Here is a 12,470-nt window from a genome sequence, read left to right as displayed (position 1 = left end):
GGTCTTTCACTCAACTTTGATGTTTAGCCTTGATAATGTAAATAGTGTCTGGAAACAAGATCTGTGCCCTGAAAGAATAGCACAGTGACTTTGGCCAGTGTCTGATGAGAAGGCTGCTGTGAAATGCTGTGCAGGCAAGAAGTATTGTAACTTATATCACTGTCATCAAACAAGAGATTATGGAAAAGGTTGCCTGGTTTGGACTGTGATCACAGCACCAGAAGGTTATCTTTCACTGCTGCATGGATACAGCTCTTCAGTTTAGAACCATATGAACTGTACCTATGCTGTGAATGAATTACAGCAGGTAACAAGTCCTTGTGTTGGAGATAAGTGGATGAAATCACTAGCACAGCTCAGGGAGCTGAGATTTGAACCATGGCCAGCAAGTCTAGCTCTAGAATGCTAGATATCTGATTTTGGGAGATGAAAGGGTTGATGTTCTGGGACCTGCTTTCCAGGTGGGTATGTGATTCATCTGCGCATGGGGTTAATTAGGGATTGGATCCAGGCTGTTAAGGTTGATAGCCACTGACATCTGCATGAGTACTGCCTAGCTTGGAGAGAAACAGGTAGCATATAATTTTCCCACTCTGCGGTGTTTCTTCCTTATAGATGGCTTTGGAGGATAAAGATGTACTGGAGTCAGGTAAAGAAAACACCCTTTACTTAAGGAGTTGGAGGACTGTGTGTTTTTGAAGTGGCCCGTCCAGGTTTTTAATCCTGATTTCCTAAGTGTTGGCATGTGACTCTTTATTCTGGAAATTATTTATTGCCATTAAAAACACATGGGGCTTTCTTTGTTATGGCTTCACTTCCTCATGCTGGAATAGAAGTGTACTTCTAGTGCAAAAAGCTGGTGTTGCAGTTCTGTGCCATTTTCATATGTTTGTGGAGAGAACACTTGTTTGTTGCTGGTGCGTGTGACACAGGACTGTGGTGGGCTGCCTTTCTCATGTGCTTGTATGCCCATAAGAAATCAGTTTATCAGCTCAGTTTCTAGCACAGCACTAACAGTTGTGCAGTAGGCTGTCAAGATGTCAGTGGTAATTTCCAGCTGTGGCAGAACCCCTCTTTATAGCCTGTTGACAACCTTGTCCTCCCTTAATTACACAGTATGCTAGAGATTGGAGAGAGTCAGTATCTCAATTCCATTCCACTCTCTCTATAGCACTTCTGATGGGTGTATTGTTAATAAAGTATTTCTCACCTAGATGCTATTTTAGTACTAAACCAGTGGATTTTGACTTTGTGCTCCTCATCTAAGTGGTGCTTTTGTGCTGGTACACAATCACTCAACAGTTGTTTCACTTTTTGCTTTTATGATACTGGGTATCTGTACTTTTACTGCTCCAACTGATCAAGAAGGGCTTCTAAATCATCAAACAAGTTATCTGTTTTAAAATATTTTCAGGCAATTTTTAGTGGCAAAACTTTTCTAGTGTTTTTAAAATGAAGTTGATTCATTATGGTTCCCTGGGAGTTGAGGTGGTTTTAAGCTGCGTCAGTGTGAGGCTGGGATAAATCAATTTGCATGCCTACACATGATTTTATATAGATTTAATTGCATCAGGTTACAGTATAACCTTAATTAAAATGACATCAAAATATATAAATTTGATTTGTAATGAAAACAAAGTACTTTTTCACCAGTTTGGGAAATCAAGCTTCTTTGAAGATATACTGAGGGAAATTAACTGTCAGTATGTAATTTAACGATTTACCATGGATATGTTTCAACATGCTAATCTGTTTTATTTAGGGAAAAAAAATGCTCTGTTCATATTTGCAGTTATATAACACAGTATCAGCAAGTGCCCTTTGCAATATCAAACGATCATTGAATTTTTTATATAGGCAGTGTAAGATACCATATCATAGAAGTGCTTCTAGCACCTTAGGAAATTGGGTGCATCTATCTTGGGCAGATGCTCAAGGTACGATTTGATTAGAGAGCCATAAAAATCAATAAACCGTACCAAGTTTGATATAGTGAACCGTTTCCTGGAACTAAGGATACAAAGTTGGAAATTTGCTCAGCATTGGGGGTTACCAGGGATATCTTTTCTGTTTAAATGCACTTACTTTCTTCCATCCATTTGACTTAAAGTTTGGAAAGCCAGTTGTTTTTGTTAAGTGAGTGTGATTCACATTCCAGGCAGCAGTAGTGGGAATATAATAAAAGCCTTTAGGATGCAATTTGTCGTTTGATACAGCTTTTCCCTTTCATATCTTTTCATGAAACAGACCTTATCTACTTCAGTGAGGGAAACTATTCAGTGGTGGTAACCACTCAGCCATGGGTTCAACTGCGTGAAATTTAACTTAATACGTATAAAGCAAAGCAAACAGTAGAGAGAGCATGCCTTAAATTGTGTGCGGTGTTCTGTATTACCAGATAGAATTCTGCTAGTTGATGCACTGTTACTAGGTAGAAGGATCTGGGGAGAAAACAGCTTAGAAAGCAAATGAACTTCTTTGTCCACAGCTGTTAAAGGTGTAATGTGGTTTCATTAAGATTTCACTAAAATAACTCTGTATAAATTTAGAATAGCCTCTGCTTCAGGAAAGATCTGTGCTAAAATGGCTTACGTCAAACCGCTGTGTAGGGTAGACCAGCCCATTCTACTGCTGGACTTGAGTGTTCTACTCTGTAGAGTGGCTCTGAGAAGACAGTCAGCTTTTTTTGTTTGTTTGGTTGGTTTTGGGTTTTGGGTTTTGTTTTTTTTCATTCTTTTAATGAAGAAAGTACAAACAGTTGAAATCACGCAATTTCCTCCTGTGAAAGGCAAAGCAATGCTATTTTTGCTAACTGGCAAACACTCTGGGCTAGATGGGAAGAGCCACAAGCTTAACCTGTAATCATAGTCAGATTTAGAATTTAAGTCACTGTCAAACTAGAGGCACAGAATTGCACTGAATTCATAGTGTTTTCCTACCTAAGAATAAGAGCGGTTTATCTTGAATTATTCCTTGTCATTACACAAAAAAGAAATCCTCAGTGAAAAAAGTGAAGGGCTATTTAAAGACTTGGACTAGGTGTAAGGGGTGTTGTCTTTCACAACTCTGTTCTTGAGCTGTGAGGTTAATACCTTAGCTGCTTGGTCACATCACTTGCTGGGTGTGAAGCACTTATTATGAATGCTGCCTTTATAAAGGGGGGTCAAGGAGGAGAAACTTGAGCTTATTGCCATTGTGTTTGCTCTCTGCTTTGGTCTCCTCACTTTTCTTTAAGCTCTTGTGCATTAATTAGAAGATCTTTTATTTGGATTACTTTTTCTGGGATGCCTTTTCTCTTAAAAGGAAAGATATAGTACTCTGATACAAACACAGTAAGAAGTGCCATGTGAAGCTTCAGTGTCAGAATAAAGAAGCAGTCACAGTTCATTCCAGAAACAAATTTCCCAAAACTGTGAGAAGAGGATGCATGACTAGATGTGTAAATGCAGTTAATGCATATAAAGATGAGAGAGATACTGCTCAGATTCAGCATCTCTAAGTTTGTCATGTCTTATATCTTCCTCTTGCCAAAAGTGTTTAGATAAATGGTTAGCAGGACTATTTTCTGAGAGCTGCTGTATTAAACTGTAGCTATTTTTAATCAAATGCAATTTTATGACATGGAGTTGGTCTTAATTTCTTAAAAAATTACTTGCTATGTCTTCATATTCTCTTGGATAAAATGCAGTGTATACTGCAGTTGGTAGACACAGAATTGGGTAGGGATTCTGCATTGCTTAAAACACTGTGTACCCTTTCTTTCCGCCTTCCAACTCTAGGAGCTCCCAGTTCATGTACTGCTGCCTTAGTGTCATAGCTTTTACTAAACGGCTTTCTCGGCATATGGATACTTGCAGGTAATTTTTCTGTGTTAAGCTGGTATCTCTCCTTGGCAACCTCCATCGCTTTTTGTTAAAAGCCAATAGCGGCTTGCTTGAAAGGAGGCACTTAAAATGTTGAGGTTCAGTGGACTCTTGAGTACCAGTCTCATGGCAACATGGCAATTTGTGTGTTGCAATTTAGAATACACTGTGACAGTTTCTGTTTTTATGGTTCCACTTCTGTGTTCTTTTCCAGCTCTCTGCAAGTTCTCCATGGCTGTAATTGAGCCCAGAATTCTGATCATTAGGTATGCTATGTTACAGGAACACTGCCTGAATCATATGGCAGAACTAGAAGTCCATTTGATTTGTTTAGAGAATACTGCAAATCTCTGTAAGGAGCTCAGTTCTTAGATTATTTATACTTTAGAGTGCCCAATCTGTTATGCATTTAAAAATTCAAGAAACAGCTGTTGGGACTGGTGACAGTACTACAATAATGAGTAAATTGTTTTGTTGGCATTATTTTCAATGAGATGTGCAGATGTTGATAACAGGATTTCTGAGCTCTGTTTATAGTTGCATGGTGCCATGACTGGGTAAACACTAATTTCCTTGTGTGTAAGTGTGTTTAGATGTGTGCTTCTCAGTTCAGAACTGATTTTTCAATATTTTCTGAAGGGCACACTAGTTCAAAGTGTGGAACTACTTGGAGTGAGTAACATTTATTCGATCAGCTATAGCTGAAGGGGAGGGTAAGGAAGAGCTGTGCCTTGGCATCACCATGCAAAAACATCACTCCCCCAAAATGCTATATATGCTAAGTCCTACTACGCTTATGCTGTCTTGAACAGGTATCAGTTGGCAGTGGTGAGACAAGCTAGATGAAAGCTACCCTTTATGGTGGGGTAATACTGGTACCTCAGTAGCTGCTTGAGACTGAGAGCACTTAATGCTCTCTGAACGGCTTATTTCTGTGTTGATTTCAGTGGAGTGAATTTTGCATGAGCTGTGTGTTGGAGCCACCTCTGATGTAGGAGAGGTCATTTTGCCTGGTGGCAGACATTCTGCGTGACATTGCCTTTTGTAACAGAGCAGATGAAGAACTAGTCTCACTCTCAGAAGGACAGCATAGCTGTCCCAGTCAATTCAGAAGACTGCCTTTAGCTGAGTCATTCTGCAAAGGATGAATTGAGGATGTACAAGAGCTTTTTGTCTCTTGTTTTACACGACTTAAAAATAACTGGCAGTTAGGGTTCTTTCTAGGCTTGAGCTGCCCTCTGATGAATAGGCCACAGAATCTTCCTAGTAACATCTGCATTGTGTCTTTTACTAAAGTGAGCTATAAAGTGAATCTCTTAATAATCATCTGCTTTCAGCACAGATGATTTAGACAAACAATACATTAAATCTCTGTGAAAATTCTTGTGTGACCAGTCTGGTGACTGGTTATCCTGAGAATTAAACACACTGAAAATAAAGGTGCCAGTTGTTGTTTTAATACTTCTACCATATCAAATAGTCTTTCAGAAGTCTGTCCTGTGTTACTGGTATTTTCATGTTGTGGCCAGATAGTTGTCTGAATTAACTGAAATAAAGACAGCCAAAGGTTAGGCTGAGATGGAATGACTCAGTCATGCATTGGTCCTTCACAGAGATAGGAGTTTTGATTGTATTCTGTGGATCATGACTTGCTGCTTCACAGCAAGTAGCTTTGCAAGTTCTTGTAAGCTGGACCCTTTACCCTTTTAAGATATGGGTGAGTCGGAAGTTAGGGCCTGCCAAATTAATTTCCTGGTAGAATCCAAATTACTGTGCTTTTACTTTCTGGCACTCCAGGAGATGGTATGGTTTTATTAAGAAATGTTATGAACTCTTTCATGTGCAGAGTTCTCATTTTTAGACTAAACCTGCAGGAAACTGAGTCATAATGTGAAGTGGACACAAGGGAACTGTAATCATGCAAATGAGCACTAAAATGTTTCATAAAGAGGATGGGTTGCAACTTTGATCATGCTCCAGAAGCCTCCATTGTTTGCAGGATGTCAATAAAAATCAGGCACCTGAGTCTGCAAAGAGGTAATACGGGGTGAGAGAAGCTGGGAAACACCTTGGTGGTATATACATGGAGAGAGATTGCTGAAAGGCAGTCTGAGTTGCTGCTTATAGTAACAATGAGTATTGCACAGCGAGAGGTTTTCATGTAGCTGAATCAACAAATTGTAAATGATGTCATGAGCTAGTTAATACTTGTGTTCTAGCATGTCTAGCTTAGCTTTTGTACTTATTATTGTTTACAATGTAGCCCGTATGAAGGCAGGCTAAGAAAGTTTGGGCTGTTTAGCCTGAAGAGAGAAGCTGTGTGAAAACCTCATAGCAGCCTTCCAGTATCTGAAGGGGGCCTAAGAGGATACTGGAGAGGGACCTTTCATCAGGGACTGCAGTGACAGGGCAAGGGGTAATGGGTTTAAACTTAAAGAAGGGAAGTTCAGGTTTGATGTAAGGAAGAAGTTCTTTACTGTGAAGGTGGTGAGGCACTTGAACAGGTTACCCAAAGAAGTGGTAAATGCCCCATCCCTGGCAGTGTTCGAGGCCAGGCTGGACAGAGCTTTGGGTGACATGGTCTAGTGTGAGGTGTCCCTGCCCAAGGCAGGGTGTTGGAACTGGATGGTCTTGGTATCCTTTCCAGCCCAAACCATTCTGTGCTTCTGTGATTCACAGGTTATTCAGTGGGGCCTAATAGGTACTGTGTGTGGCGGGCAGTATATTTGTAAGTTTGGCAGAATGTCTTCTATTGGGCTCCTTATAGCTTGAAGCATAATGGTACAGTTCTGTTTGTTGGTGGCCTGGCATTAGGGCACTGTGACTGTATTCAGGAAGGAGTTTATTCTCTCTTGTCTGTATCTTTTTATAGTATGCATTAGAATGGTTTCTTTACTGGGGCAGGAATTGGGCTTCACTGAGTCTTCTCTGCTTACACTTGAAGAGAAACGTACTTGGTGAGTCAAAAGGGACAATACACCAAGTCCCAAAAGCAAAAATAGCAAGCGCAGCCTAAATCAAGGGAGGGGAGTGCTTATTGTAGGTGCAGAGCTCAAAAAGCTTTGGATGGAAGTGGGCGTTACTCTTAACCCACGTCTGAAGGCTACCCAGAAGGATGACTGTTTCTCAGACTGTCAAGAGAGTGTGTGTGGAGGATCTCTTCAAAAGGATGTATGTTCTCAACATCATATTTTTTCCTGACAGAGGAAGTGTAAATGAAAACAGAACGTAATGATTTAGACAAAAAAGCCACTGTGAGAAATTTCATTTCGTGGTCTTTTTTTTTTTTTTTTTTAAAGTAGAATCTTATTTATACCATAAACTAATTACATCATTTGTTTGGGCAAGAACAAAGGGAATATACTATTACTGCTGGTATGTCTGATTTTTAGCTTTTGTCTTCCTTTTAGGCAATGAGATGGTTTGGTAATGAATTATTTGCCTTTTTTTTGGCAGAGGTGTTGTCGACAAAAATGAGGTTGGAACCACTTTGGGAATAGGGCCTCTGCAGCAAAAATGCAAATGTTGCAGTATGAAGTATGTTGAAATCTCTCTCTTATCAAGTCACTAGAGAGAATTGTAAATAAGAGTGAAAGGGAACTACTTCAAATGTCTCTCACTCTCCCTCTTTTCAAAATCCAACAATTAGAGCAAACAACTGCTTCAAAGTGAACATTTAAATTCCAGCCCAAACTCAGGAACAGTGGAATTCGTTGCTCAAGCTTCTGCAGTAACCTTGGCTGTCTTGTGCTGCTTCCCTGTGCAGTGTTATAACCATCTGTGCTGTTTGGAAGCCCTCTGTTTTAAAGGCACAGATGTGACAGTAATCTTCTCATCATGTGATTTGTATTTAGACCTTTTTTTTCACTACTTCAGTGAATTCTTATGTATTTTAATTCACTCACTTCTGAAATATTCATGTGTAACATGGCTGTGTTGGAGTGCAGTTACTGCCCTCCAAAATGTCTTCCTTTTACAGTAAAACGTACATCATCATGTGGCCAAGGAGCAAACTTCCATGTGAAGAATAAGGTGAAGAACATGACAGAGCTTAAATGCAGATACAGTAAACAGGTATTCTTAGACTATTTATAGAGTACTAGAGGAATAAAAGACTGCATAATAAACTCCATTTAATTCTCTGAAGGTGAGTCATGGGCTACAGTGAGAAGGAAAGATTTAGAGATTTGACTCAAGTGTTGGAATGATACATGGTTGTGCCATGTGGGCTGTTCCCAGAGAGAATTATCCCTAAGTAAGCAATCAAGGGAAGGTGGTGAGTATAGCAGAGATGAGGTGTTAAGAATGTCTGCAGATGGTGTGAGAGCTGCTGGAGCTGGTTTGTGATGCTGTGGTGTGGTGCAAATTAGTTAACTGTCTTCATGGAGGTTCTGCTGAGGAATTCCTCCTCTTGTCATTTGTGTATTTGGTAGAAGGAAGGTGGTGAACAAAGAAGGTGAATATGGTAAGACACGTGTTTGCTAAGAAAACTGATGATGTAGAACATCTGTGTTGTATTAGCTAAAGCTAATTATATATTCTGTATAAAACAGTTACTAGAAGGAAACTGTTGTATTGCTGTGTTTCAGGCCCCTTTAGAAAGCTCAAAATAAAAATCACAGAGCTGTAGAATAGTTTGAGTTGGAAGAGACCTTTGAAGGTCATCTAGGCCAACCCCTCTGCAATGAGCAGGGATATCTTCAATTAGATCTGATTGCTTAGAGCCCAGTCCAGCCTGACCTTGATCATTTCCAGGGATGGGGCATCCACCCCTGTCTGGACAACTTGTGCCAGTTCTTCACCAACCTCACTGTAAAAAATTTCTTCCTTGTATCTAATCTGAATCTACCCTCTTTTAGTTTGAAACCATTATCCCTTGCCCTCTTGATACTGGTCCTATTAAAAAGTCTGTCTCCATCTTTCTTAAGCTTTTCTTTAAGTACTGAAAGGTGGCAACAAGGTCTTCTCAGAGTCTTGTCCAGGCTGAGGAACCCCAACTCTCCCAGGCTTCCGTCATAGGAGAGGCATTCTATCCCTCTGATCACTTTTGCAAATGATCAGATGGATACTGCACAGGAATTAGTGATTGTGACTTGTATTATATACTTAATTATAATCAAAGGAACTATCGGTTTAGGATGTACCTTTTCAAAAGCTCAGATATGCAACTTGTCACATCGACTTTATGAAAGTACTTGAAAATTTTTCTTTAATGCTAAATATGTATGTTGTATATTTGTATTTTTAAAAAGGTAGGTAAATAAGCTTGCTTTGTCTGTGTCACTCCTGTGATTTGTCATATCTGAAATGATCTTTGCTTGGCATCGTGTGGGTCTGATGCTTTTTCTAGGAGCATGTTGTGAGTTACCATCTTGAAGACCTGACTGTTGATGGAATTTTAGAGGTGGCTTATTGAGGATGACATCCTTGAAATACTTCTACATAAATATCAACTGACTCTGAAATCTTTTTCAACTATTGGAACATACTGTGTTCTCAAGCTGGTTGTTGCACTACTTATGAGTGCTTCATCTAGAGTTACATTATTTTTTGAAGTATAAATTAACTCCCTTAAAAACACTGTGCTTAGTATTGCTGAATACATGGATGAAAGTCTAAATGTAATGTGACTAGTATAGCACTAAGTGTCATGGTAAGTTCTGTAGTGTTTTTTCTTAGCTCCAGGGAAGCTGTTAGCTATTGCAGTTGTTTTGTTGTTTGTGGTGGGTTTTTTTCCCCTAAATGGATTTCAGTGCCAGATACATAAGCTGACCTTCAGAAAGAGCATATAGAGACCTGCAGAAGGGTGCACTGCATTGTGAGGGAGAGGTTGGAAATGGAGATTACTCAGGGCACCACATGCTGGGTTTTTGACCTGCAGTCTGTCTGGAAAAAAGGATGGACATGTACGACTCACTTGTGAAGTGAACTTCAAAGTAATGCTTTGAGTATCCTAATGAAAGCAGGTATGAAAAAAAATGCAGGTATATTGCTTGTCAGAGGGGCTGCTGAGCACCCAGCCTGTCGTCTTGGAGAGTAAAGCTGTATCTGCACCGAGTCTTTTTCCACAATCATATTAAATGCTAACAAGAAGTGAAAGAACTGCCAGTGTAAATGCCTGCAAATCCTGGGCTGTGCCAAGTCCTGTCCTAGATTTATGCAACGCTGAAAGCTTGAATGTGCTTTAATATTACTAGTATGGAGAATAGCACTTGTGTCCTCATCTCTTAATTATGGGTCTTTAACCCATGAAGATGCAGTGGAAGAATTATAATGTATAATGCTCAGCAGCATGGAAAGGTGTTCCGTGAGTCCTTTGCTGCAAGAAAAGGATTTTTACATCAATTGAGTTTGTTGGATAGGCTTTTTTCCCTGCTACACTGAAACTTGCTTGCACTTGGAAAAAGAGGGGGACCTAGGCCTGTTTCCTCTTTGTTACACAGGTTATATTAATTAATCTCTTTAAAATACTGTGGATCAAGTCTACTTCTTGACCTCTAGATGTGATTTTACAGAAGATGGCAAAGCTATTTGTGTTTAGGAGGAAATAAAAGAAAAGGTGGTGGTCTTTCTGTGTTTTGGTGACAGGAAAATGTAGGTACAAGAATTTTAAAACCAAATAAATACAAAGGTGGTTAAAGAAATCTGCATGAGTGTTAATTCGTATTTTAAAAAATTTGGGGTTAGGTAGCATTTTTTGTAATTCAACTCTGCTTTTTGTTACAGGTTACATCTTAAGTGTTGTGCTCTTAACCTTACCAAGACAACACCTGGTTCAGCTTTACCTGTACTTTTTGACTGCACTGCTGCTTTATGCTGGGCACCAAATTTCCAGGTAAGAATAAATTGATTAATTTGGATAGTTTGGTTTGGGTTAATTGGGATAGTTGGTTAGGAAAATAACCAGTATTTTGTTAATATCTGATATAAACGGGGTAGGTCTGGTTTTGTGGAAGCCTTTTTTTCTCTGCCAGACAGACAAATACACCTTGCTGTTCTTTGTCTTGAAAAAAATTATGGAAATAAATATGCAGTCGGGTAGCTCTGGTGTATTTTCATTTACATAAGTCATTTGTAGCTACTTTTCTGTGGGGTATAATGTCCACTCATCTGGGAAGAGAAAGGACTTACCACAAGATTAAATCTGGCCTCTGATGTACTAATCTGAGTTAGTCAGTGGTTCATCTAACATATTTTCAACACTGCAGGGTTTTGCAAGTGGACAGGATGTTACTTTTAGTTTCTTGGCCCCTAGGATGAGAGCAAATAGTGATATGGAAAAATCATAAAGGTAAAGTAATAGTGGAGTTTATTCTTTAATTCATCTTTGTTTGTGTAATATATTTTACAATGAAAACAAAGACAGGTGTTGTGGATCTAAAACACAAAGCAAGAGACTGGAGAACTCCAGGTTGGGCAAGACAAAGCCTTCCTCATTTGGCTGCAGCTAAATCTGTTGAAAGCCAGTGTAAACTCTTACTGACAGATGCTTAATTGGAACCAACGAGTGCCATCATATTAAGGGCTTTACATGGGAAGTTTTGAAAATACAGACTTGAGCCTGCATTACTTTGGTGCCTGCCCATGTGAAACACTTAAAAAGTGTTTTTGGTTGACTGAAGTGTAAGTTTGTTGTTTCTTCGTCAAAATTGTTGTTCCAAAGCATTTGCAGGACTCTCTTTCTTAGTATACTGCTGTTCAGGGGAGTGTTAATGAAGGTTTTGTGGCGACTTGTCATGTCACTGTTATGGCTGTCAGAGTTGCAGTTAATGATTTCCTGACTGGATGAGGGTGCAGTAGGAGAATTATGGGCTCTTATTGCCTGGGTAGGAAGGAAAGAGGGTTTTTTTTTATCACCCTCAGGAGAGTCCTGAGTTTTTATAGATACTCTCTGGGGGTGTTTCCTATAGGGTTGAAGGCTTACTTATCGAAAAAGCAACCTAAACATTACTTAAGAGCTTGTGTTGAAATAAAGCTGGTAACAAATTCCAATCAGATACAGGGCTTTGGTCCGGAGGATTTACCCTCTAGAGATCTTTATGCTATTCTGGATTCTTAAATTTTTTGAGAGAGAGCGATGGTATGGATTTTGGTTGATCCGTTATGGGCTAGCACTGTGTTTGTGTTTTTAATAACATTTTTCTTTGTGTTTCTGTGTAATGTGAGTTGTGACTTCTGTGATCTGTGAAGTTTGAGACTTTTACAGGCTTTCTTGAAACATGTTAGATAATTATTGCTTGGGCTATTTGGCATATTCTTGCTAAGCTTACTCTATTTGATATTTCTGGAGTGAGTTAATAAAGGCTTAAATTAAATCTTGCATCAACAGGCACCAAGAAATACATTTAATTAAAAGATGTCTTGGATTCAAATAGTCCAGCAGTATTCCCTAACTATTTTTCAAAGCAAATGTAGTTGCTGACACTTTTGAGTGAGTTTACCAATTCCATAGACATAACCTAGGCTTGGTTTGCAAGAGGTTCTCAGCATCAGCCTTTGTACAGTGTGGGGAGTGACAGTTGTGTTAGCTTTTCAAAAGAATGTTTGAATCCCATTAGTTTTAATATTGAAAATAGTGAAGTGTAACACACAAAAACAATGTTAATG

At 39.2% G+C, this 12,470-nt stretch overlaps 1 protein-coding gene across 5 annotated transcripts in view; it reads left to right on the top strand.

Moving 5' to 3' along the window:
* The window catches only part of RNF145 (ring finger protein 145), a 52,824-nt gene that overhangs the window by 16,875 nt on the left and 23,479 nt on the right, over nucleotides 1-12,470 (top strand). For all 5 annotated transcript variants that reach the window (XM_061360173.1, XM_061360172.1, XM_061360171.1 and 2 more), the window contains one exon: nucleotides 10,590-10,698. In XM_061360173.1, coding sequence (XP_061216157.1) covers nucleotides 10,590-10,698 — 109 coding nt within the window. The remainder of the gene's footprint in view (nucleotides 1-10,589; nucleotides 10,699-12,470) is intronic.

This window comes from Neopsephotus bourkii, unplaced genomic scaffold (genome assembly GCF_033783945.1).
Source record: "Neopsephotus bourkii isolate Nb327-2 ecotype Australia unplaced genomic scaffold, CSIRO-AGI_Nbou_v1 NB_1016, whole genome shotgun sequence".
Classification (NCBI taxonomy): domain Eukaryota; kingdom Metazoa; phylum Chordata; class Aves; order Psittaciformes; family Psittacidae; genus Neopsephotus; species Neopsephotus bourkii.
Note: the sequence above shows the minus strand (reverse complement) of the source record. Positions and strands in the feature narration are given on the sequence as shown.